Here is a 27,919-nt window from a genome sequence, read left to right as displayed (position 1 = left end):
CATACAACAAATATGGCTGCACCCTCAGAATGTCCGCTTGAACGGGGACGTCCATTCTAGTAATTCTATTAATATGGTTGGCAAGCTCGGAGCTATTGAGCCGACTCTCGTGGAGACCCCCCTTCTCCCCCAGCTAAGGAAAAAAGGGTGGGGTACAGCCAAGCCTCCAGTGGCCAAGGCCCAGCCAACCATGACATACTCTAGTTTTAGGGGTCTCTGAGGGATGGGCAAGGCTCTGTAGCGTGTCAAACCCCTCGTCCGTCCACACATACATTGTGCCGTTGCTGAGAGACTGCTAGGTCACGGAGTGATGCGACGTTTGGCAGGAGCTTAGGTGACCTCCGTTTCAAATCCCTCGGACGTCATCAGAGCAAGTTCAAAGCAAAGAAGCCTCATGGCGGAGTTCTTGTACATACAGGAACTGAAAGACATAAGCTATCCAATCAGTGTAATAATAATTTACTTTAGTCCTTTTCATCTCGTTGGGACATAAAGTAGTAAAAATCTTTTGTCACTGGAGTCTTTGGCCACAGCTTGTGGCCTATCCCAGAGACCAGCTCAGCCGCCACTATAAATAAGATGAAATTTAAGGCCCATCCATAACTCTAAATTATCTTACCGGAATCCATGTTACAGGACCGATCAGGAGCTTGTGTGCATTAGCAAATGCAAAGACGTGTAAAGAAATGAATCCCCCGCTAGGATGTGTGTTTAAAGGGCTGAGGTGAGGCATCGGAGAAGGGGCACATAACCGCGGTGCAGGGGGACCAGCAGGGGCCTTCCTGTTGGAGCAAATCTACCTTGGCCCATGGTCCAAAACTCCCTCAGAGAGAAAAGACACTGTTTCAATTGAGTATTTCACACACACCTCTCTGCAGGGAGTCAATACACATTCTGTAAATGGCATGAGACAGACTGAAGAGTAATAACTACAGGAAGATAACCATTCCTTTCCATTTTGTGAACTGAATACATAGGGTTTCATTGACGATTCAGGATTCAACACTTGGGGTTATCATCATTACTACACAATATCTGGGGTTATCATCATTACTACACAATATCTGGTGTTCTTGGTTATAGATGGAGCAAATGCATTTATATTCTTTGAGAAAGTACTCCACCTACTGGCAATGACAGGAAGTATTGTCAACATTCAACGTTTCACATGAAATAAAATGGTAGGAATAGCTTACTTTTCCATATCAAAGTTTATTGCCGACATGCATGTAGAGATTTGATGAAGTACAAAAATATGTCTTTTATACAAACTTTTTTTCCCATCTCTGTACAATTAGCCAGGTTTTTGTATTAGATGCTCATATATCCAACAAAGCAGCTTACAACAAATCCTGCTGGTTTTCAACCATTTTTTACCACCACATCATACACCATCTATTTTCCAGTTGTAATATTCAGCAAATCAAATACATCGTTAAACTGACAGATATTTCCCATATTTTTGAATTATAGTAAAAATGAAAACTTAAGTTGAATGTTCATTAACTGAAAAATCAGATGTATTATGAAAAACATTAGGTTTTTCTATAAGACTCAAATTCCCAATTCTTCCTGGTTGGTTGATTTCAGGCAATAATAATTGTGGGACCACCTTGCAAGTAAAAAATAAAAATCATGCAAAATCACATTTTACAAAGAGCTCAAGATCATGCTTCGTATGGTGCTTTCAGTCCACAGAACATCTATGAAGGGGACAACTTTCATAGACAAATGGGACAAGCCCAACAGCCAAATGTGAACACTATCTTGATAATGTTTCAGCTAATACATTTACTATCAAGGGTCTTACCTAATAAACCTGCATATTTATATCCAATAGTGGGTTATGGTCACCCTCAAGTAAGACGGGATCACAAATTTGCCTTCAACTTCAACAAGGGCCGTGGAGTTCACAAAATACTATTTTCTCATGAACTACTGACACACTATCAACTACAATACTGCTTTTATACCCAGAAATTCACATTGAGGTGGGAAAAAAGCTAACATCTCAAAATCTCATTACATGTATTTATTTATTTTTCTCAAAAGGTGGTGGCTAGCATTGCCTCTAATGCATGTCTATATAGAATTTGTGTTAAAGCAGGGCTGTTCAAGAGTGTGCAATGTTACAAAACGTTCAGATGAAGATATGATTTCCTGTCATGTTGAATTTGGAATCATGTCAGTTCTATTCAACACATTCCTATCTGCAACATATCACCTTACTGAATGTACCCCTGATCAGAGCTGGCATCGTTCCACTAGATGGAAGCTCTACTGATGATGTCGCTGTAATGATGGTATTATATTTACATACTGACCAAAAGTCTGGTATGGGGCGATAAACAGTTGGCCTGGTCCCAGATCGGTTTGTGCTGGTCATTGTCAAGGAAACAGGAGTTGGCAAGTCTGCACAAACAGAACTGGGATCCGGGTAATAAACAGATCACTACCATAAATCATCATAATGCACGATTATTTGTGTAAAAAATAGAACTATGCAGAGTCAGTCTCATTATTAGTGTAGCTTAAATCGACCACGAGTGTGTGGCAATGGTAAAAGAAAATATAAAAAGAGATCTTTAATGAACATGGCTGATAGAGAGGAAAAACTGCAATGGCGGCTCAAGTTTGAATGTTTGGAGAAACAAATGAAACCAGAACACTTCTTGCTTAAAGCTAAAAATGGAAAATAGATTTGATGCCTGAAAATGGACAGTGAATAAATAACAAAATTAACATACATGAAATAAAGGAAAAAGACAATATACAATGAAATAGGACAAAACTGACTCGAGTTTCTACTCGTGATCAATTTGGATATAAATAGGGTGAAGGTCTAAGCAATGCGAATTCCCATAAAGATGGGCAAGCTTATGTGAACAGATGACTAATATTGTTCACGAGTTAGTAGCTTAGCAACATTGGCAGTTATTTTTGACAAACTTTGCTAACAAATGACAACATTGCCATCTGTCTAAAGTAAATTTGCCGACATAATGGCAAACATTTTTCATACTAAATATCTTCCTACTTTAGCAATGTCATCGTATTTCAAGGACACTAGTGTACTTTAGACGAAACAGCCGTTAGCGTCTGTGCAGAATGATTGGATTGATCACGTTTGGCACCACTACGGCACCGCCAGCAGAGGGAGGCTTGAGAATGTGCATAACGCGACAGACAACCTCACTGTTGAGTTTCTCTATGAAATATTACACTATTCAATTACCAAGATCAACACCATAGTAAGTCTTTCATGCTCAGCTACTACAATATAACTTACAACAGCTAAAAGGGAGAGCTACTATGATCATCACGGTTTTGTTTGATTTTAAACTTGGCTACGCACTAGAGCATTCACGACTAAGACCGGGGCAAAATGAGGGATGCCCATCTTTCATCGCGGACACATGCAGTCCAGCCAGTCTTAGAAAAACCTGTATGTTCTCAGTGTGTGCGAGCAACTGAGGCAGGCAAGATAAACAGATTGGGAAGGATGGTTAGTTTAAGGATCTGCACTGACTCACTGGGCTTCAATAACGTGGCTCTAGTCGGCACCTACCACTGAAAAGGCCCTGGCTTAGTCTAATACACCCCTGGCCCAAATCACACTTATCTACACAATGACAATCACTGGCATTACCATTCACTCAAATTCATGCCCAATACCTGTCTCACAATGATGATGTCACAGGATAAAACGGGAAGTATTGAATATTTCCTTGGTTAACAATCAGTTAAGACGCGCCATGATTTCACCACCCCCCCAAAATTATAGTGTCCACGTCGTGATTATTAACCAAAGATGCCAATTAGAAGAGCAATAACGGGAGAGGATCAACATTAAACATCTAATAAACGTCGCCCCATCCAGCTCTTCCAGGTACTTGACACCTAAATGCAAAAATAATGGGGATGAGAGCGAAAGCAAGAAAACAATATAATCTGCTAGACTTAAAGACAGAAGTAGTCGATTTGGCCACCCTTTGATAGTTAGCATTTTCAATGTAGAATAGAAGGATAAAATGCTACTTATTAGTCATAAGGGAAAAAGCTTATTCATATTCCACATTCCAAACCATTATGCACCAAAACATAGTAATGCTTTCTGTCTACGGTGACAACACTACCCCGACAATTCCTTGTTTTCCGAGAATGGTGGACATGGTTTAAAATGCACAAAAAAAATCAAAGTAAAGATTGAGAGAGGTAGATTTGAAGTCTTCAGCTTAGAGACGGGACTAGTCCAGATAATTTTGGTTATGAGGAAACTAAAGAGAGTGAATTACATCCATGATCAAGTGATCTTAGTTTGGAGAGTTGAGGAGAGGGAGGTTAGAGGAAGGTTGCTACATGGTTCTTCTGGCCCTGTATTGCTCAGGGTTTTCAAGAATAAATGGGGGTAGGTAGGAGGGCGATGGCCAGGTCTCAGCAGAGAGAAACGTATGGGGGGGGATTTTCCATGTCCAAACACACACGCCTGTCTGGTATCCCCCTGGCCTGTACGAGTCCACATGTGCCCATAGCTGGCTGGCTGAGTCCACATGTGCCCATAGCTGGCTGGCTGAGTCCACATGTGCCCATAGCTGACTGGCTGAGTCCACATGTGCCCATAGCTGACTGGCTGAGTCCACATGTGCCCATAGCTGGCTGGCTGAGTCCACATGTGCCCATAGCTGGCTGGCTGAGTCCACATGTGCCCATAGCTGGCTGGCTGAGTCCACATGTGCCCATAGCTGGCTGGCTGAGTCCACATGTGCCCATAGCTGGCTGGCTGAGTCCACATGTGCCCATAGCTGGCTGGCTGAGTCCACATGTGCCCATAGCTGGCTGGCTGAGTCCACATGTGCCCATAGCTGGCTGGCTGAGTCCACATGTGCCCATAGCTGGCTGGCTGAGTCCACATGTGCCCATAGCTGGCTGGCTGAGTCCACATGTGCCCATAGCTGGCTGGCTGAGTCCACATGTGCCCATAGCTGGCTGGCTGAGTCCACATGTGCCCATAGCTGGCTGGCTGAGTCCACATGTGCCCATAGCTGGCTGGCTGAGTCCACATGTGCCCATAGCTGGCTGGCTGAGTCCACATGTGCCCATAGCTGGCTGGCTGAGTCCACATGTGCCCATAGCTGGCTGGCTGAGTCCACATGTGCCCATAGCTGGCTGGCTGAGTCCACATGTGCCCATAGCTGGCTGGCTGAGTCCACATGTGCCCATAGCTGGCTGGCTGAGTCCACATGTGCCCATAGCTGGCTGGCTGAGTCCATATGTGCCCATAGCTGGCTGGCTGAGTCCATATGTGCCCATAGCTGGCTGGCTGAGTCCATATGTGCCCATAGCTGGCTGGCTGGCTGGCTGGCTGGGGGGTGGGTTCAGTGGGAGCCTTTGGTTGAGATCTTCAGATTCTCCAGCCATGTCATTCCTGTGCACACCACCGACACCCAGACTTGAAGTGTGAAAACTATGAGAGGTTGTCAGGTGAGTGATCAGTTCTGCCCCCCCCCCTGTTCCCACTCCACCTACCTAACTCTCCACAGCTAGGGATCCCTCTACCCAAGGGAGGGTCGGGCTAAGCTCCCATAGATACTAGTTTCAGGGTACCTTCCCGACCCAACCCTTGTCCCCCACCCCACTTCTCCCCCAGAGGGCAAGGTGATGGTGAAGGGGCTACTTCCGGAGGAAGCGCTGGGCCAGGATGGCTGCGTCCAGAGGGTTGACGGGTGTGGCATCGTGGCCTAGGCGCCGCACGGGCGGGATGGCACTGAACTGGCGCTTGGCAAGGAAACTGGCCTTGGCCTCGTGAATAGTGTTCTTCTCCTCGGCCAGCAGCAGCTGCTGGCGCATGTAGTTCTCAAACTCGTACTGTGACGACTCCTCCGTCATTTTCACCTGGGATAGAGAGACAAATGCTTATTAGTTAGTTACACACTGGGTCGTGTTCATCAGGGCAGTGGTTTTCAAAACTCTTCAGTGACCCCGACATTTTACAATTTTGTTATTGATTAGTTTAATCAGGTGTACTAGATCTGGTATAGCTCAAACACATGGAATGGCTGGGTGTCCCTGAGGAGAGGTTTGAAAACCCCTGCATTAGAGGACATGGAAAATGTCTTAAGACATTCCAACAGGTTGGACCAGGTCTACCAAGTCCAGGTAGTCCCTTCCCAGTTTGTTAGTTGTCTTCTGTTTGGTGCCCACTGAACACGACCCTGCTGTTACACAGAGATACTGTGACACAATAAACACATGTTAGAGAGCCTGGTTAATGATCAAGAGATCAGCATCCTTGTCAAAACAGAGCTGATTAACTTACACCATCATTCTCATCGACGGGGCTGTAGTGGAGCAGGTTGAGAACTTCCAGTTCCTTCGTGTCCATGTCACCAACAAACTAATTTGGCCCTCTATACCAGGCGGTGTCAGAGGAAGGCCCTAAATTGTCAAAGACTCCAGCCACCCTAGACAGACTGTTCTCTCTGCTACCGCAAGGCAAGCGGTACCGGAGCACTAAGTCTCGGTCCAAGAGGCTTCTAAACATCTACCCCCAAGCCAGAAGACTTCTTTATTAGAACATCTAATAAAATGGTTACCCAGACTATTACACTGCTGCTACTCTTATTATCTATGCGTAGTCACTTTAACTCTACCTACATGTACATATTACCTCAAGTAACCGGTGTCCCTGCACATTGACTCTGCACCGGTGCCAACTGTATATAGCCTCGCTATTGTTATTTTACAACTGCCCTTTTAATTATTTGTTACTTTTATTTATTATCATATAATAATAAAAAATGACTGCATTGTTGGTTAGGGCTTGTAAGCATTTCACTGTAAGGTCTACACCTGCTGTATTCGGTACACGTGTGACAAATAAAATTAGATTGTGAATTGAAAATACAGCTTTATGACTGAGAATGTTTGTCAAGCCACACTTGTACACACTTTTGTATTTCTTACAACACCTTTAGATTTAAAAAGACTGGATTCAAATGTGATGAAAGTGCTTGCCTCATGGTGGCACTGTGAGAACAAACACCAAGGCACCAGTCAGTAAGGGAGGAGCATTTGGCTCTGTTCCCCAGAAGGCTTTGGGTGAGATGAAGTTCTGAGGATTAGCCATGCACTAATGCTAAAGGCTGAAGGAGGGTCAGGGGGTTGTTGGCCACAGGGATCTCACCTCCTGGAGATGCTCTGGGTGGCTGACCTGGTCATCGATGTCCGGTACAACCTGAAGAGGACCGGTCAAAGAGGATACCGACTGCCTACAAAGCACACACACAAAAGACAGTTTATCGACACAGCAAGGGTTGACTGGTGATTCTATTGTGCAGCGTTTAAATTAACCTATTACGCTATGTTACACCAAGTTAAACATCTTGATGGCATTATAGATGATATTCTCACACCAGATGAGTATATTGTTAAGCACTTTTTCAACCACAAACCACTACTGCCAATATTTACAGTTCTCTCCCTGTCCACCAGGAGGCCGTGACTCACCATGAGGCAATAATGCCGCTGAGAGACTCCAGGACCTCGGCAGCAGTCAGCCTCTGCTGGGGGTCTAGCACCAGCAGCTTCCGTATAAGACCCACAGTGTTCTCCTGACACACGCCCGTCCCTGAGGGGAGAGGGAGGAAAAGGAAGAAAGAGGGAGGGAGAAAGGTTATATTTATGGCCTTCAGTACCAGAAGGAGAAACTGTTGAATAATACATAGGAGGAACCAACAAAAGCATGGTCCTCTGTAGCTCAGTTGGTATAGTGTAGCGTTTGCAACGCCAGGATAGTGGGTTCCATTTCCCAGGACCAACTGTATGTAAAATGTCACTTTGGATAAAAGCATCTGCTAAATGGCATATATTACTATTAGTTCAGAACTTTTACAGAAGTCTGCCAAAGTCCTTGAGTAGACCAACTGTCATAAGCATCATTGTAGAGTCTTCCAATTCACACCAACGCAGTTTAAAAAAAGGGCCTTGAGCAATGCCTGTGTGGCGCTGTATGGAATGGAAGGTGTCGTATGACATGTAGCACGCAACACTGTATGGGGGTGCATGGAACAATAATGCTTGTGTGGTTTTGTATGGGATGTGGTACTTCATTGGTGGGTGGGGGGTTGTATGTTGACCTACTCTGGGATGGAGTACTCTGCAGCCTTGATCTTGCGGAATAGCTCCTGAGGTATGCTGTCGTAGAAGGGGAACTGGCCGTAGAGCATGGTGAACAGCACCACGCCAAGGGCCCACATGTCACTGGGCTTTCCGTGGTATGGCCGCCCTGCATAGGAAGACGTTGGATTAATTTAAAATGTTTCACGAGCTCGGTCTCTTTTCAATTGGCGACAGCCTACATGAGATTTCTGTTCTGAACAACAACAAAAATTGCGCAAGTTTTTGTCAAACGGCAGCCAAGCATCAACAATATTGACACGAGAATAAGACCCTTGATATTTATTGGAAAGGAGCATCAAGCACATTATGCACTTTCACCATCCTGTGAAGTTAATCATTTATTTAATCTGTAGCCTAATAAACTGCATGCTTCTGCGTGCAGTCATTGTGGGAAGTCAGTGGGACCAAACAACATCTTCGCCTGAGTCCAAGTTATCAATATGCCATTATATTAATGAGCATAAAAGCATTTCAACCAGCATTTCACTTAATTTCTGACAATTAAAAAAAATATATATATGTTTTTTGTTTCGTCGACAATTGGAAAGTTTACCGTTTCCATCAGGCCTGTTGTCAGACAAAGTGTCACATGTTCTCACAAAAAGTTTGGATGGAAACCTGGATAATGTTTGACGTTTTGCAACTGGGAAAATGATGCTTCCTTAAAAACATGTTTTGCATATAGGCTTACATATCATGTAACAGTATGGTGCATGTACGTACATACATGCACCAGTACAATCGCACTCAAATCTTAATTCAACCACGAACATCGTTTGTTGTTACTGCTCAACCCACTGTCCTCTAAAACCATACGTAATACCCAGAATATCTCATTATCAACCACGTAACGAATGATTAACCAATGGAACACAAACAGAAGACCATGTGAATACCACTCTTCTAACTGCAGGTCTAGGCTTATCTTTCCCCAAAAAATTCCCAACCACATCTGGCAATACCATACGGCCATTATGCTTAAACCTATGAAACAGTAAAAGCATGATGAGTCAGAAGCCAGTGATGGTAAGGGAGGAGCAATGAGCATGGTGCTCTGTTTTAAGAGCAGAGGCCCGTGTTGTTATAAAGAGGTGGCGGCAGTTGCTTCCCTCCCTCCGCCCATGGGGCAATAAAGGTAATGCAGTTGACACACACACAGGGGGGAGGGCTTTGGAGTAGTTTCCCTCTCGGTGAGTCATCAGTGTGACTCACTAGGTCTGTTTCATTGTTCTGTTTTCAACTTGTCAATGTTCCGCTCATATATGCCTAGGTTGTGTTTTAATGGAGAGGGGGGAAGCAAACACCAGACAAATCTGCTCTTTTCACACATTTCCCGCCAATTGTGTCTAGACCGAAGGGCTGAGAATAACTTTTCAAATGGTTAGAACTTCAGTGTATGCATGACGTTCCTGCACAAACTACCGAGTGATGGAATAGTGTGTGCCGTCTCTGCAGCAAGCGATTAAACTAATAGCAAAATGTAGCACAGTAACATGTTTGCAATAAAAACCAAACAAATCAACAACACAGATGATCAAGTCAATAAATAAATAAATAGAGCCTTGAGATACTTTCAGCCACTGTCAGCCTGCACTAAACTTTCCAAATTTGCAAAATAGGCGGTGTTGCCTAATAACCGGAAAAACCAACAGTGGACTGCCAAACATTACGCAAGCCTCCTGACTGACTCGCAGATTCCCAGCTCGACCCAGATTAAACTAGACTGACCCTTATTTTCAACAGAACAGTAAAATATATAACAGGAGCTTATCAGTCAAACCACATTACAAAAATAACATGTGAATTACCCTTGGAAATCAATAGGCTTACATGATCTGCATCCTCTTGTTACATAAAGTAAGCATGGAGATATGGAAGTTTCAATTGAACTGTTATGCGATTGTGTTTGGCATCAGTCAGTAGCATTCGTGACAGACTTATAGAGAACTTCCTTCTCCTTTCCCCTTCACATGCCATCTGTGTGTTTGTGTGTGTGTCCTCTCACCACTCAGTACGTCAGGACTGATGTAGGCTGGACTTCCTCGCTGGTCCTTCAGCAGGTCGTCCTCACTCACCAGGTGCTTGCCCAGGCAGAAGTTGGTGATGGTAATCCGATGAGTTCTAGGGTACAGAGACACCAACACACAGCAGGGTCATATTCAGTAGATGAATGAAACTGAGCAAAAGACCAAAATGCAGTACAGTATGGCCTAATGCAGGTATTCCCAAACAGGTGTACAAGTACCCGCAATGCCGTCAAGGGCACGCCAAATAAAAATGAGATTCACATTTTATGTTTTGGTATAAACAAAAATAAAATTCTCTTCACATTTTCAAACAGTCCATTTAAACATTCAAACAGCCTGAATAGGCTCGTTTCACTGTCCAAAATAAAACCATCTAGTGTTCAGCGAAATAACAATGTCAAGTACATGTAGTCTAGTCAAATAATTAACATCCAATCACATTAAACAGTCACTCCCTCGCAGGAATTCCACTATGTAGTCAAAACGTAGCTGCTGTTCATTCAGTTTGCGAGAAAATGTATAAAATGGTAAAAATAAAAAAGATTTAAGGCCTGCGTCCATAGACACGTACCACCAGCTCTAATGGTAGTACTGCTACTACAAGCAGAATTACACCTGTCGACGACAAGTGGTTCTGCTTCCATGAGCACATCCAATGCTAGCATCAGTAATTCTACATGTGTTGTTAGCCCAGCTGGCATGGACACAGACAGTTGCGAATCTGATTTAGCCGAGCTGCATCAATTCCTCCACCGAACAGACAGGGATGTTGGACCATTAGAGGCGCAAATATGATGAGAACTACATTGATTTGGGGGTTCACTTATATTGGGAGTAGTGCCCTTCCTCAGCCACAGTGTGACTGTACAGTATACGCAAAAGTACTCGTAACACGAAACATTCACTCACATAACCATTGGAAAAGAAATAAGCCCTGGGAGTTTGGATTGGATTTTCAGCCCTCACTAGCATGAAATCTAAATACAGGCACAGACTGTGGAAAATTATTTAAGACAGACTCTCTCCAAAAACCCAATATTGCAGTTATGTGCATCCTTTCAAGCACACCCTTCTCATTAACCTGAGGCCAGTCATTCACAATTTGATGAACAAATAAGGTTTTCTATGCAAGATGGCTAAATAAAAAGCTAAATTATATTATTTGTGCCCTGGTCCTATGAAGAGCTCTGTGTCACTTCCCACGAGCCGGGTTGTGACATAAACTCACTCATTATGTTTAATACATGTATTGTATAGTGTGTGGCAGGCTTACAATGACGACAAAAAACAACATTTGAGAGTGCGCTGACCATGGTGCTAGAGGGGGTACGCAGCTGGACGTTGAATGTTTGAAGGGGTAGAGGACTATAACAAGTTTGGGAACCACTGCTCTAATATGACCCAGGAAACTCCACTCCACTTCACTTCCTGATTGTTAAAGTTTGCCTCATCACACAAAAAAATAAGTGTTTGGTAGGTCTGGGAGACAAAGGGTGCTTCATGAAATAATTAAAACAGATGCTGGCTGACGTGGGAGACATAGCTCACTCACTGCTTAATTTGACCATCACAGTTCTGACCATAGCATTATGGACTCTTTTGCATCATCTTAAAAGAAAACTAAGGAAGTTTAAAAGAAACAACACAATACGATCACCACCACCAGTTGAAGGGACAACTCCAAACCAGGAGGACAGTGATAACTCCAGACAGTCTGGCGCTCAAGCACCGTTGCTAGGGTAAACTCCAGACAGTCTGGCGCTCAAGCACTGTTGCTAGGGACATCATATTGGTTTCTGTAGAAACATCATAGGCCTATCAGATGTTTGCATGAGTCATCGTAGATAAATTGTTTGTGTGTGTGTGTGTGTGTGTGTGTGTGTATCTCTGTCCTTTCCAGAACATGGAGAGAAAGAGGACATTTTAAAAAGGCTACACTGACAAACATGTGAGTCAACCTGTGGTTTGGGATAATTATCTCGATGACTAATCCTGCATGCCATTGGGTTGACGAATGTGTATGCAAAGCACATAAGGAAAAGTGCACACACAGGCTTAAGTCCACCCACACACGCAAGCATGCACAGGCTACACAATCACAACTGCAATTTAGCACCATGGTCTACTCAAGATCATGGTCTCACCCACATCCCGTTTCTCCAAGGACCGAGGTCAATGCAGCTTCCCCTATTCTCTCTCACTTGCACACTGTATGCAGTTCACATTCTGCTCACACAGACAGAAGGCCACATTCGGGCTAAGGTTAATTGCTGTGAAGAAAATGCCACATTGTAAAAACATTTTTTGAAGAGGAAACCTTCGTCTACAGTCTACCATCTGAGGCTGTTCAAAATGATTTGTGAAAATGAGCCGTCTATAATGAATTCACAATGACAGGAGGTGACGCTTGAAGGGCTCTCGATAAAAAGCTGCTTTATGAAGGGGGCCTTTCTTTTGCCTGCATGCATCACACAACTGTGGTTGCTATTCTTACTTTGTATCCTCTCCATGAATGAGATAGCGTGTTCGCCTCGTGAGAGGGACCCTTAGGACTGGAGGGACCAAAAGAGCCACACCGTCTCCACTTTCTGGTCATGTGATCCCCAGGAGACAGGAAACCAGAAACCTCCACATCCCCAGTGACTCCCCCCATCCTGCCCAAAATAACTTGACTGGTGGGAAAGGGGTTGAATATGGCATCCTCTGGCTCCACATGAAGCTCAACAAATTGCACAAAAAAAAAAAACTACAAATAAAAATAAATTCAGCAGCAGTGTCCCTCAAATTGAAGCCATAGAGATTTAATTTTCAGAAAAACAACAGTTTGGTGAGGTCAAGGACTTCTCAAACATTTTGGGGATTTACCTGTGCATGACTTTTGTCCCATCAAACAATTTACATTATAAAAAAGTGAACTTCGCTTTCCAGTTTTAAACACAGATGGACTTCGAAAATCTACTAAAAGATGTTCCTATTTTTGTAATGTTGCTTTTTTACTTATTTGTGAACCCAGCACCATCAACCAAACCCTTTTAAAAATGTGATTTGCAAAGTTTATTTCCAGCATAAGCAAACTCCTGACAATGATACAGCACACTGAGCTTTGCAGGACGGGGAGAAGTTGGTGGAGGGAAGAAGACTGTACAGGTGTAAACTGATCTTCAGCACAGTCAGTGGGAATATATGCAGAGATGTTGATGTCACCGTCAAGTGTCAGCTGACTGCATGCATGCTGACAAACAAGCACTATTCACAACTCAGTCTAAAGACTGTGCAGAGACGGGCGAGAGAGAGAGGGATGACCTGACAAGTGCAGCCTCTAAATTCTAGTTTGCAATCAACCAAACATCGTACAAGCCTAAAGTACACCCGCAATGTAACAGTTAATTTAAAAATTACTAGCCTACAAAACACCAGCTACTTAAAACAACTTGCTGGCAAGATGTAATAACAGCCTCATTCCATCCATTTCAAGCAGATAAATTACCCGAACTGCATTTCCTGATGGAAACAGGAAATGCAGGTACATTAAATGTTGGCAATTTGTTTGTTCGACAAGGTTGGTTCTTTTTTGTGTCTAAAATTAATTATGCGAGAAATGGCAGCTTTTACACACAAATATTTATATGATAGCAATCATATCGATGTAAACTTGGATTCACACGATGATAGGCTATGCTGTGTCGTCCTACCACTAGGACTGGGGAAAGCATGGAGTTTATTAGGCAACGGTAAAAGTGCACAGTAATCCAAGATCAAATAGGGGTGCTTACATTTGTCCTGTTTCACACATGTACAAGTGTCTGGTGTAAAATGGTTTGTTGCATATCCCAAATCTGGGTGAGGCCTTCCTCCATACATCTCTATCCATCCAGCCCCCATAATGTATGCATGCACACTCAGCGAGGACACGTGAAACACGTAGAGCAAAGGCGAAAGACAAAAAAGGAAGACAATGACAAGGAATGGAAGAAAGGAATCATGAAAAACAGAAAAAGGTAATGAGCAGAGTGTGTGAGAAAAAAAGGCTTCTGACAGAGGGAGGGAAAGTAAATAGAGGGCTGTGTGTGTGTGTGTGTGTGTGTGTGTGTGTGTGTGTGTGTGTGTGTGTGTGTGTGTGTGTGTGTGTGTGTGTGTGTGTGTGTGTGTGTGTGTGTGTGTGAGAGAGTGAGTGAAAGACGTGTGTGTCCATGGTGAGTCAGCCCTGAGCTATGGAGGGCCTTTGGCAGGCCTCTCCTTTTGTCTCCAGCTGGGACAGTGTTCCACTCGTCTGCTCCGTTCAGCAGCCCCACCGGCCAGAACAAAACACTTTGTTTCATCACCACTACGGCTGCCGAATGGTGCTCACTAGCGATGCACGATTAATATAAAATTGCGATATTGACATCCACGTCGCAAGAGGCTGCCATATCGTTCTAGATTCACTATAGATGGGTTAGCTGATAACGTCACGAAAACGATGTGAACGCCTACATAGTCAGCGTGTTGTTGAAATTCTGGATGGCCAGATTGCTAGAAAGAATAAGAAACGGCCATGTGGGGAATCGTAAGTGGCTTGTTTCATGTTATTGATACAATGTCTTGTTTTGGAGGTGTTTTGACTGATTTCATGTTAATGCTAATATGGTAAAAAAAAATAATAATCACTAGCTAGCTAACCAATAACTAACAATGTATTTGAGAGAATTGCTCATGGTGCAAATGTTAATAAACAGATGAAATATAGCTTACATGTTGTCATTCCTAAGCCAACCCCTTCTATTCCACCCTCCATAGTTGCGCACGCCTTTATTTTGTTGCTAAACAACCAACCAATCTATGCATGTATTGACTGAACAGAAAGCACAACAGATTTGTCCAAACATGAACGATGTAGCTATTCACTTATATAAAAATCCACATTTTCTATTATTCATTTGTGTAACTTGCTCTCTGCAAAACACAAGTTTGTTGGTCTTACCAAGCTGCTGAATTTAGGTAACTCCACTGAGATAAGGCAAATCTTGCTAGCAAACTTTTGCTCTAATACAGCTTGGTACCAGTGGGAGTAGATTAGCATTGGTTGTACAACAGCTTGTTCTTAAAATCAGAGAGGAAAAGATAAAGAATATTAAATTTGTGAATGTACAGATTTAAATCTAATTAGGGTCCCATGGGAAACCCTGACCAACACTTTGGTTCCTACTGTCATACCAACTCCTCCCCTTTTCCTATTAGTTGTCATACCAAACAAAACTGCATTCCAAGTGCCCACTGTATTCCAACCACATAAATAGAATGGTCTTTCTAAATTGTGTGATGCCAACAGCAGAGCCAAGTGTTTTGATCTATACAGCTAAAATAAAATATATGGTACAATAATTGCACTTTGATTTTTTTTTTTACAGGGCTCACCATTACAGACACAGGCCGGCTCAGTTCCCAGTGTGTACAGCAGTGTTTCCCAGTCCTGGTCCTGAGGATCCAAAGGGTTGACCACTTTTGTTTTGGCTTAATTCAACAAATCATCAAGCCTTAAATTGACCCGGATTGGGATGCACTGCTGCACAGTATGTTCATGTGTAATGGGGGGGGGAGAGCAAAAGAGAAGGAATTGAGGTAGTAAACACTTCCTTGCAGTGGCTAATATGATTTTAGGTGATGTATGGGCACTAGTATTTAGTTATGAATGTATATGCATGAATGAAACCCATTCAGACCCATGAATATGCCACTCTCAATTGTTTAATAGTCTACACATAGACATACTATGAGCACATGGAGCCAAGAGGAATTGAAAAAGCCTGCACTGTGTTGATCAAAACAGTCACTAGCATACTCCTACATTTCATGGGCTCAAGATAACAGCTAAAAACACATTCACTGTAAAAAAAAAAAAAGAAACCTGTGTCTTTAAAAACATACAACAAAAATAAAGACATCCAGCAGGGTTGAGAGGCTCTGGGTGCACAATAAAGCTGGGATTTGACACGGACCTCACAATACGATATTTAGGTGCCGATACGATATGTATTGTGATTCAATGCTCCAAATATATCTGCTACAGAGGGACGAGCGAGAGGATGAGTAAACAAGTTCTGATCAGATATGGAAATAAGTGCTGAAAACAAATAGTCTCCCTATTCACAGAAAGGAGAACTAGCTATGAAGGAAAAATGTTTCCGTTTTGGTGCAGGTACAGCAAACTAGCAAGAAAACAATATTGCGAAGGTCAAAATTATACAATACCGTCAAAAATAATATTTTAACATGGAAAGGGGGTTCAACTGAAATGTGTCTTCAATATGCAACTTTTGATTTGTTCCCAGATCACTAGTGCACAACCCCCCACCGTCCTCACTAGCATGCACTCCATTCACACACACACTCTGCGCATATGTGCCCCGATCACACCAGGCATTCAAAAGTTAAAAAAAATTTTTTTAAAATTCTCTTCTCCATGCATTTTTGTTGTTGCAGAAATGCCTTTTTGAAAATGTGAACTTTCTTAATAAGAAACTTGTACGTAACCTGTAAATGTATATATATAAAATGTGAAATCACGAAGCGGTTTCACCCTGGAGAAAATACAGAATATTGCCTAGCCATGATTGGTTGAGATAAAGGGTGTGGGTCATTCCCAAGAAAGAGCAATTGTCACTCGAGGCTTCCCTGTCACATGGCACGTCCTCTCTGCTACCGCAGATATTTGTAAACTCCTTTGGATTAACTCATTTTCATCAATGGCATGCAAAGTGTAGCTACAGCTTTAAATAACAGTGGTCCTGAATACAGCTGGTCTCGACACAGCGCTTTCTTCTGTGGCAAAAGCAGTCTGTTTTAAAACAGAGTGGGAAGATATATATATATATATATATACTTTTATGTCTGTCATGAATCATATTCTAACAGTTAAGAGCTTACAGTTAAAACCAAGAGTTAGTCTCAACTGTATAAAAAAAGTCATTTACATTGTTAGCTAGCTAGACAGTTGCATACAGGTAACGTAATAGGCGGCTAGCTAGCTGAGATGGCCAGTTGCATTCTGCAGTTAGTCGATTGCTGATGTGCAAAGCCATGACGATAATATGCGTGTCAGTTTATTATGTTTAACTAGCTAGCTACCGAAAATAGCCACTGATGCGAATGCTAATCGACTAGCAAGCTAATCAAACCCCAAGTTAAGTGACGGGGACACATTAAATGGCTAAATAACTAGCTATCTACACATGTTCAACTAGCTTAATACTAGCCTCGTTTAGAATTCGAGAGTGAAATAGTTTCTCGTCTCTAACGTGTAGGCTCAGCATTCCAGAACAGTCCCATTAAAAAGTCAGAATGATGAACAAACTTTATTTCAACTTACTTTACCGGCTGTCCACCGATGTTGTCCCTATGTCAGAGGTAATTTGATGCAAAATATCCACAGGGAAGTGTTATCAACCCAACCTTTAGTACGCCGTCTGTATTTCCAGTTGTTATTTTCTAAACTGATGCAATTCGCACATGAAACACAAACCCCAAACACATCCAGCTGATTGTGAGGGAACGTGTCAGAGGACAACATTCCGGTTACATTTGGTTATTGTTTACATAGTGTGTCACGTCAAGAGATTGAAAATGCAAGTGACAGAAACTACCAGCACAGCAAAAAGTAAGGTAAACATCACTATCCTGCGGATACACAATCTCCACCACCTATCAACAGCATATACAACCGGTAAAAGTGTAAATATAATTTCATTCAACATTCTGGCTTGTAGAGAATATGGCATTGTTTTTTAGGGCGACTTCAGCCAGACAAAAAGAATCCATGGGGTAACCATGGTAAGTCTGTTTAGGCAAGATGAATACCATATACATCTAGCCTACTGCTAATTGTCTTGTAATGTCTGCAATGCCATTGTTTGGCTGGAAGCCGGTTGTGTGTGTACCGGGCATTTTAGTAACAGGCAATAACAAGCTATAGGAGGTGAATTAATTCGTTTTTTTACCTATTGTTCTGGAATTTGTCTTTCAGCAGTGTAAGGAGACAAACAAGCAGCACTTCAGGTATTTTTTCTTTGTACTTGAGCTTATTGCTTGGGGTTCAAAGAATGTTATTGCTGGTATGCAAGGTTTTAATGTCTCATTTGTGTCTGCCTTTCTCCTTTACAAGCTTAAAATTGTCTGGAGCCTGTTGTGGCCACGGAGCTTTCACTCTGATGGAACTAGGTTTCCGCTGCTGGGTAACAATGATGTCCTTCCTCCCAAAGATGAGCAAGCATCCTCTGGAATGGACACAACCAGGCAAAACACATTTTTGAGAAGATCAGGACTTTTGCAATGAAAAGGCCAGACAATTACACGTCCTGCTCCAAAGAGCAAGAGAGAAATGTTCAGTTTGTTCATAACATAACTTGAAAAATTCACTCAAACAATCTCATGATAAAAGCCTAGACACTGTTTTACCTAAGCCCTTGTGTTAAGTTCTCTAATTTTAGGCTACTACCTTTAGCACTTGGAAGTTAAAGTACTTTAATCTTGAAATATTTCCAGTCACGTGTTGACTTGAATTCTTGGTTGGTTCTTAAGGCTTACCGGGTGTAAAACAAAGCAGCACTGTAGTTCCATGTAAAAGGTTTTTTAAATTACAACAATAGGCAATTTAATACTGTTAATGGTTTGCCTAATCAGGAAACTTGGTGAGATGTACAGAGAATTCATTTGGCAATGAATCAGTGAAAGTATTCCTTTTCTAAATATACGTTTTCCAAGGATTAATGTAGAGCATGTGAAATCGCGGCTAAATGTTTGAATGCCCTTCTCCTAAACGGGACACGCTTATTTCTCCAACTACAGTGCATGATGTACCATTTTGAATCCCATAGTCTGTACTTTTATTCAATGTAAAACACAACCTCAAATTTTGGAACATAAGACCGAAAGTGGGGGGGGGTTTGGTAAGGGGGCTTTATGGATAAGGAGCTGGCTGCATTCTGCAGGGCCTATCAGATCCCCGGCAGCACAACTGTGACCGGATGTGCACTCGAGCCAGAGTTCCAACCATGTGCGGTTCCACCCCCCCCTCTCTTCCAGAGAGAACAAAGTAAGAGGGCACGTTCTTCGCACCCTCTTTTTCCTCACCAGGTTCCCATCACTGCCTTCCAAAACCCAACCACAGGGAATGAGTCACTGACTCGTACGTGATAGGGGTTGGGGGAGAAAATGTAGAGCGCAAGAGAAAGAAAGAGGGGTGAAGGGGGACTGGGCTTGGATATCTCGCTCTTCCTTGAGGCTGCGAGGACTTGACCCTGCTCGGGATGAAGGCCAGTTGAACACTGGATACACACTGGATGGGGCATCTCGCATGGCTGAACCAAATATGAAAGCGTGACTGAGTCCTTACCGTTTGTTCAGCACCATGTTTCCAAGCTTCAGGTCTCGGTGCACAATGTTTTTCTGCAGGGTGAAAGAGGTAGAGACGGATCAGATATGTCACTATCAGACTGCTGTTGAATGAAGCACTGGTACAAAAGCAACTCAAGTCAATGCTGTTACTGCTCTATAGGAGCGGTTTAGCTTGGATGATGACTCATCGGAGGGGCTCCATAACAAAAATGTAACAACATTTTGACTTGTCTGAACAGGCCCAAGACTTAAGTTGGAGACCGTAAAGAAAACACACTTACATAATACATCTTTCAAAAACAAATTGTCAAAGCTATGAGTCATCTTGGCTCTCGACGACTATACAGTCAAGTCAGTGACCAATTACTTGATCTTGAAGGTCAGCCTGTGAAGGCAATAGGCACTGACCAGATAATCTGATCTACAAATCATTAAACTTCCAAAACAACTGGCCATCAGATAATGAAAATGGGAAATCTGCAAAGTACATAGCAGACTGAACCCTAGTCAAGAAGCAGATGGAACGTTCAAAACAGCTACATTGTAGTCGGACTGAGTTGAATCACTGATCTACAAATCCCCCCACATTCCAAATAATTAGGCATACGCATTGTGATCATGATTAGCGATTCTGCGTCTCATCTTCCTCAAACTGATCCCCTCAAACGTGCTGTACGTGTTTTGTTGGTAGTCGGTCTCACCTTGTGCAGGGCCTCCACCACGCGCACCACGTCGTAGAAGATGACGATGGCCTCGCGCTCGCTCAGGCGCTTCTCCTTGATGACGTAGTGCTGCAGGTTGATGAGGTCCGCAGTCTTGTCGCTGAAGTCGTGCGCACAGAGGCAGTCCAGCACCAGGCAGATCCGCTTCTTCAGTCGGCGCACCTTGCCATTGTTGGCCTCCGGGTCCTCCACAATCTCGTACGCCCGGTCCTAAAGTGGACAGGGAAGAGAGCGGGTTGGTTAGGGTGATTAGAGAAGAGACTGTATCCTTTATCTGTGCGTGTTACAATCGGTTGATATGGGTAGTGTTCAGTAAGCACAAAACAAAAAGCCACGAAACAGAATAAAATGTTGTCCAATAAAATGTTGGTTTTCTATTGCAAAACATTTTGCTACGGTGTGCCATGAACAATACAACTCTGAGGCATCTCTTTAGAAGCATGTAAGAAATAATATGGATTCTGACAAAAGACATGACAATTGAACGGCATCCAAATCGTATGCGTCATAAGCCATCACCTCTTCCATTGCCGAGTGAAATTCCAACCTGGCTTCAATCAGCTATGAGAGAGAGAGAGAGAACAGTGGAGGAGATGACAGGGCTCAGTGATGTGTACAACCATCCCATCTCCAATGTGATTAGAACACAGTCTGGGGGGGGGGATTTAGATGAAATACAAAGGTCATTCTTCTCAGAGCGAACCACTGTCCCCGTCCCCAATGGTATTGGTTTGTCCAGATTTAGATGGCTGGGCCTCTAAAGGCTTTCTGAGACAAATCATTATTAACTGGTCCGCTTGGAGGCGGAACTATAATAAACCAATCAATACCATTGTTGAAGCCTTGAATGAATCACGCCGCAGCCTCACGGCTCAATGTAGCTATTTTAGGAAGAGCGTGTCGAGAAGGAATAGGGTTGTGAAAGAGAGGCGACAGATGGAACAATAACAAAGTTATAAAGATATGGGAAGGGCGGGAGGCTGAGTCACTGTGAGAGTGGATGGCTGGGAAAGTGAATGCTAGAAGAAAAAAAAGGTGCTTCAAGTATCTCTAAGCTCCACTGGACTTGGATCGTGCAGTGCGGTTGGTAGGGAGGGGGTGTGAATAGAATGTTTTTCCCTGAAGGGGTGTCTTTGGGTCGTTGGTAGAAAACTATGCAAGTCTCTCATCAGAAAGAATAATGTACAATCACAGTAATTCAGTACAGGTCTGTGAAGTTCTCAACATTGAAAGACATTACAATTGGCTGCAGCGCCAAGCAATGTACCTGAAAGTTTGTGGTGCACAAAGTAAACTCTTGCTATTTACCTGGAACAGACCATGGTGGTGCACCACTCCATCCTGGTTATGGAGCAGCGAGAGGAGGGAGTACTCGGTGTGCAGCAGCATCTTCCCCTGCCTCTCCTCCTGGGTCTCCCCGGTCGCGTCTCCCCGCTCCTCCAGCGTCAGGATCTACAACAGAAAGCAGCAGCAAGGTCGTGTTCATTAGGAACTAAAAGGAAGAAAACTGACTCAAACAGGGAGGGCCTACCTAGATGTGTCCAATAAGAAACACTTGGTTTTTGGTTTCCCATTGCAAAACATCTTACTACTGTGTCCCATAATGAATTTGACCCCGAGGTCACGAGCACAGACGCTCTGGGACTGGGGAGAAATCCCTGAACAATGAACCACATGAAGTCGTCACCCCACAACAATGCCTAAAGATGTACCATAACAGCTGACCCCAGCAGCTGATCTAGGCCTTGGGAAAGAACTTAGGAAGAGGGGGTTGAGAGCCAGAGGGGACAAAACAGGCCTGCATATTTGGCACATCAAATCAAATGTTATTTGTCACATGTGCCGAATACAACAGGTGTTCCACCTTACAGTGAAACCCTTACTTACAAGCCCCTAAACAACAATGCAGTTAAGAAAATTATCATTTAATAAAAAATAAAAAGAAAGTATTTACTAAAATAAATGTTTTTTCATGCTGGTTTCATTTTATCCAGCGCAAAAACACATCCCTAAATACTACGGTCAACACACTCATGAGACAGGCCACTTTTTCACTCCACCTCCTAAAACACCTTGTGTGTTAAACAGATTATTGGATTGCCCCAATAAACAAATTGCCTCTACAGTTTGTCTTCCACCCAAGCACGAGCAGGCTGCTGCACTCAAATAGGGCCGTAAAGAAATAACTGAACACTAACAAAGATGTCTGTTGAGGAAGGTCAAAGTTTCAGAAGGCTATTGGGACACTGTAGCTAACTAGCTATTGTTTGAAGACACTAACTCATCTCCATCAAACAGTGAAAAGAAATCATTCAAAAGAAACAGTCCGAGTGTGTCCACTCACCTTTAGCTGGTAGAAGTCATCCGTCCCATCCTTCCTGGCCAGACACTGCACTATGCTTGGCACGGGCGAGTTCCCCAAACGAGGCCCTGTAAGGAAGAAGTGGCAACAGCTGCATGACCAAAAGGTAAAGAGTGTGTGTGTCCTAATGCAAACCATTAAGAGGCATGCAAACTTCAACCCCCCCTAACATAACGTTATTTTACACGTCATCTAGCAGACAGGAGAACTTATGCTAACATTTAACAAAGTTAAGTTGACATTTTCAGAAAAGATTGAAGAAATAGCAACTTTGCTTAATAGATTCTGAGCCATCTACCCAATGTTAAAAATTCTTCACATTCTTGCCTCAAGCTAACTGAATCCCCCCCACCTCTTTCCTAGTTTCCTGCGCACACAGTTGTAAGAGGCCAACCGTTCCCCTTTTCTGCCCCTGCGTGAACCCCATCTCTTTACCCAGGACAAAGGGACCTGCCCTCTTGGCGTTGCTTCCAGCTATTCCAGGACAGAGGAGCTTGCTGGCCCTGCTTGAGGTCTCTCCGGCCCCCCTCTCCAATGAGCGCCGCTTAGACATGCTGGAGCTCTGCAGGAAGAACAGAGACAAAAAGCTAATCAGATAACATCAGATCAAGGTAGGCACATTAAGTAGTGTTGGGACAGAAATGTGACCATAGGGAAGCAAAACTTTCAAACTGATACGGTCTTGACGTTCTTCCAGGCCACTAGAAAAAAAGACATCTTGAGTTGCATAATTCCAACACTAAGATTCTGACCAAAATTCTGTCAATGTGTCATACAGTAGAAAGTACGTTAGTTCTCAATCATCCCTGAAACTGCATGACTATACCTGGGTCTCTCCAGAAGTTCTCTATTGACTTGGCTAATGCAGCAGACGGTCTTGTGGTATGAGAGAGGAGGCTTTTATCCCGCCCAACCACGTTAGGAAACCGCTCCCACAAGTTTACTAACACAGTGTGAATGGCTAGCCATTATAGGTTCATTCAGATGTCTTCTCTGGTGAGAGAGATGGCACCTCAGCTTTAAATCCTCACAATGTGGCAAGCAAACAAAACATCCATGTACTGACATTGAATGGCAAATGCCTCGATGCAGAACGCAGTAGGATTACTGCAACATAAAATCCTGCAAGGGTGGAATTCTGGTGAAATGCTAAAGATGGCAAAACATGTAATAAGGGCTAGGCTGAATACTATTTTGCGCATACATCCTTTTTCATTTTATCCTTTGCAATTACTTTCTGAAAATCCTGCTGCAGCTCTTTCACACAGGCGGTGTGAAAGGAAGGCACAGAACATTGTTAGACTCCAGCCACCAGCCACCCAAGCTATAGATTGTTCTCTCTGCTTCCACACAGCAAGTGGTACCGGTGCATCAAGTCTGACACCAACAGGATCCTGAACAGCTTCTATACCCAAGCAATAAGACTGCTAAATAGCTAACAGAATGGCTACGAGGACTGACTGGGTTAACCCTTTTATTTTTGCACTGTCTACACACACACTCACAGGACTCTCCAACATACACATTTATACGGACACCACACACATGCACTCAGCATGTATGCTGCCGCTACTCTGTTACTGATATATCCTGATCCTGATTGGAACTGACTCTATATAGCTTCTCTATGACATGTTTAGTACTACATTGATAACTGCATTGTTGGTTTGGAGCTTGCAAGAAAGGCATTTCACTATACTAGTGCACGTGACATTAAAACTTGAAACTTAATCTGCACTGGTTTGCGGTTCTCTAAATCTGTGGCCTAGGCTATGTGGCGAGTTATAACCATTGACAGTAAAAGGATACGACTTCCTCTCAGAAGACAGTTTCCCATAAAAGGTTGGGCTCATGGCTTTTTTCATGACAGAAAATTAAATACCAACCCTACCATTTCCGATAAGGAACTGAAGGCACATGCCAGGGGAACCTGTGTGTGACATTGTGACATCTATTTACAGTAACATACCTACCTCTATAGGACCTATGGTATTCTATCTTTGAGAGGTATTTGCTTTTTTGCTGCCTGTCTAAAATGAGTTCCTAAGCGATAAAACACACTCTGGTTCCCATAACAGGAAAGTAATGCTCAGAACCAACTGAGGGGGGGGGGGGATCACTCAGTTCAGTCACCCCAGGGTTATCATGGAGTAGGTTTTGTCAAAAACTCTAAAATGTCAGAGGAATGACACCAATAAGAGTGCAAACTGACATGTCCTAGAGTGTAAAAAAGGAGGCATCGTTTCAGAGTGAAAACAATGTGCGACTTCCTGTAGTGAAACTACAGCACAAAGGTGATAGGTCAATGTGTCTAAAGACAGGATTGTGGTGACATTAGATCTTTAGTGGACACATGCCAGTACAAGTTCAACCCGACTACAGATGTTCCAGAGCGAGAAGATTCAGGCTGATAAAAGTGGGAGCATAGAGGGCAATAACAATTCATTTGAATTACCTGCATGAGTAGACATTGGAAACTGACACACACCCAAAAAACTAACTGCATTACTGGCAACACTAGTCAAAATACTCACACATTAGCCAACACAGCGAAGCCACGGAAAACAAGACATCTTTCCATTTTGAAACTGTTCCACCATGGGTCACAGTTTGGCTCCGGTGAGGACAGGACAGTTTGCAGCAGTCAAAGTGGGCCTACACAAATTCTCACTTCTATGAGGATTTTTTCAGATACCAAACAGCAGACTGTGTCGTAATCATGTCTTTCACCATCTCAACCAGTCATCAATCACCCAGGGAGGCTTATGAACAGTGCTTTTCATGACTCCCAGTCACATGTGCAACTGTAGGAGAGCAGCATATTCTATCAATCAACATACCATTTATTTACACGAGTCGGCTAAACTAAATGTTAGCCATTGCAATTTGCAAAGATGGAATGGTACACAGGGTATGCTGCTAAAATGACTGTCCAACAAGAACTATTATTAACTGAATAAGAGCCGACAGGTTGTGATGTGCATTTCTACAAGAGCACTGTACTGCCCTAAAACCATTTGACAAAACAATTACCTTACTGTAACGCATGCACCTTAGGCTTGCCTGAAATGGGCAGCTCACAACATGACTTCAGATTAGTTTGGTGATGGAAGCCAACTACCAATAGTTCAAGAACCAAAAGGTCAAACCACCCGAGGAAAGCACAATGATTCGCAATAATAACTTCAGCGCAATGGCATGCTAAGATGCAGTTTTATCTGATGCTGACTGTACTGAGAGAGAGTAGGAACATAGCCTACTGAATCATATCAGACACAAGGCACCAGAGAGAATCTCCCACGCTGAACATGCGCTCTTTAAATAGCTAGAGAGAGCACACACGGCCACCATAGATGACTGGAGATTCACTCACGTCCTATTATAGCAGCATGAATCAAGCATTTCACACCGTGCTCTGTTGCAAAACAAAATAATTAGCTAAAACACTAGCTAAAGGAGCCGTCTCTAAATAATCTAATAGAACCAAATATCAGTTTTTACACGTTCATACCTGGAACCCAGGCTATATCCTGATAAATAATTGAAAAATAATAGTCCAAGCTATCACAATGTTGTCAGAGGAGATGATTCATACAAATCACGTGGGGTCGATGTTGAACAAAGGATTTCTTGCACAAGTCAATCACCCTCTATATCGGACATCATGATAAATATACCTAGCTAGCTCGTAATGGGCATGATGATGTACCTGGATGAAACCTCAGCTGCCCTCTGCGCTCTTATGGTTACCTACCATCTTGCAGCTGGCTGCCTTTTGTTACACTTTGAATGCACTTGGCCATACAAGGTCACCAAAAAATAACTAGAGACATAGGAACGACGACAGCATGTTGCAAAGGGGGTGTCAGTTGCAACATTGTATCAGGCGATCATTTGAAACGAATGAAAAGGAGCACGCATCGCAGGGATGCAATACAACGGACACGAGTGCCAACAATCACCATTTGCCTAAAGCCATTGAGTCATCCTGATCTTGTGTCATGACATGAGTAAAATCTAACTAGGTACCATTTATAGTACCGACTGACCGACAACCCACGAGCGTTTACAAACGAGCCCCACGCCCGAACGCAATGTTGTAGCAAAATAAGTTCTCAAACGAAACGAATACAAATGAGTAAAACACAGCGCATATACAGTGCATGGGAACAGTGGTTATGTTAATTTCAAAATAATGTACGATACTCGGCGTCAGCGAAACTGTTAGGTAGCCTAAATAACGTCAGCTAAATCTGCTAAATTCCATTCGGCACAAGCAACCCAAAGCTAGCCCGAATTACAACAATGTACACCGTTCACACATCGGAACGACCCCAATGACAAATGTGCATGTACGTGTTAATTAATATTTTTGGTTTTCAATTTACCCATTGTTTGCTAAAAAAAATACACATTGTGGAGAACGGGGAGTCCATTTAAACAAAGTACATGCTAGCTACTACTAACGTTACTACCGCTAGAGCTCGTTCGCCACCTCGCTCACTCAGGTCTTTTTTTTCTTTAACAACTTACCTCGAGCTGGAAACGCCGAGGAAAGTCTGCGTTGTAATGCTACAGCATGGACATTTCTTTAAAAGTATTTGTTCGGTGCATACGCAGTTTGTTGCCCCCAACCAAAGGAGACCGTATATGGAGGGTTGATATCGCGCAATGTTTGTTTTAGCCACTATTACCGAAATGACCACTCGGGAACAGCTTCTATTCGTCAGCTTTCTGATCGCATCTTTCCATAGCAGCGCCACCTGACAACGGAAATGACGCAAATTGCATGACTGACAGACTTGCCCGGCCAATAAAAATAAAAACATAATTTGATTTAGTAGTTTTGTCTAGCAGATGCAGCTGATTGATTGAGCGTCTGATGAAATGTGTTTGATAATATTACTAGGAATGACATGACGTTGAGCAGTGGTTCAGTGTTCAACTATGTGTCAAATTCAAATTCGATATAGTTTCAAAATGCACACATGGTTTCACAACTTTGTTCTACACAAATTAAAAAGTAAATTGTGAGCTAGGAGGCAAATATTGTATCCATTCATAACTAATCAGTGGCAACAAAAAAGCCCAGCATTACACTCCATTCACATGCTGTGATATCTTGGTGCCTTAGTGAAATTCTAACCTTATATCCTTGATTGCTGACAATTCCTCCATTCATGAGAAAGGATCTAGCAAGGGAGAGGAATGTCCCTTGAGAATGGAATAGGCTACAATAACTTTATACTCCTTTCATTATC

At 43.0% G+C, this 27,919-nt stretch overlaps 1 protein-coding gene across 1 annotated transcript; it reads right to left on the bottom strand.

The window, feature by feature from the left end:
- Positions 1 to 1,192: 1,192 nt before the first annotated feature.
- Positions 1,193 to 27,418, bottom strand: LOC123997590 (serine/threonine-protein kinase 40-like). The gene is given in 12 exon segments (XM_046301982.1): positions 1,193 to 5,892; positions 7,184 to 7,268; positions 7,507 to 7,610; positions 7,612 to 7,627; positions 8,140 to 8,284; positions 10,184 to 10,299; positions 19,573 to 19,625; positions 20,276 to 20,506; positions 21,605 to 21,748; positions 22,641 to 22,726; positions 23,094 to 23,220; positions 27,192 to 27,418. Coding segments are annotated over 11 exon segments (1,320 nt in total). The 5' UTR covers positions 23,212 to 23,220; positions 27,192 to 27,418; the 3' UTR covers positions 1,193 to 5,670.
- Positions 27,419 to 27,919: the final 501 nt, after the last annotated feature.

This window comes from Oncorhynchus gorbuscha, linkage group LG15, assembly GCF_021184085.1.
Source record: "Oncorhynchus gorbuscha isolate QuinsamMale2020 ecotype Even-year linkage group LG15, OgorEven_v1.0, whole genome shotgun sequence".
Taxonomy (NCBI): domain Eukaryota; kingdom Metazoa; phylum Chordata; class Actinopteri; order Salmoniformes; family Salmonidae; genus Oncorhynchus; species Oncorhynchus gorbuscha.
This window is presented reverse-complemented; position numbering and strand designations above follow the sequence as displayed.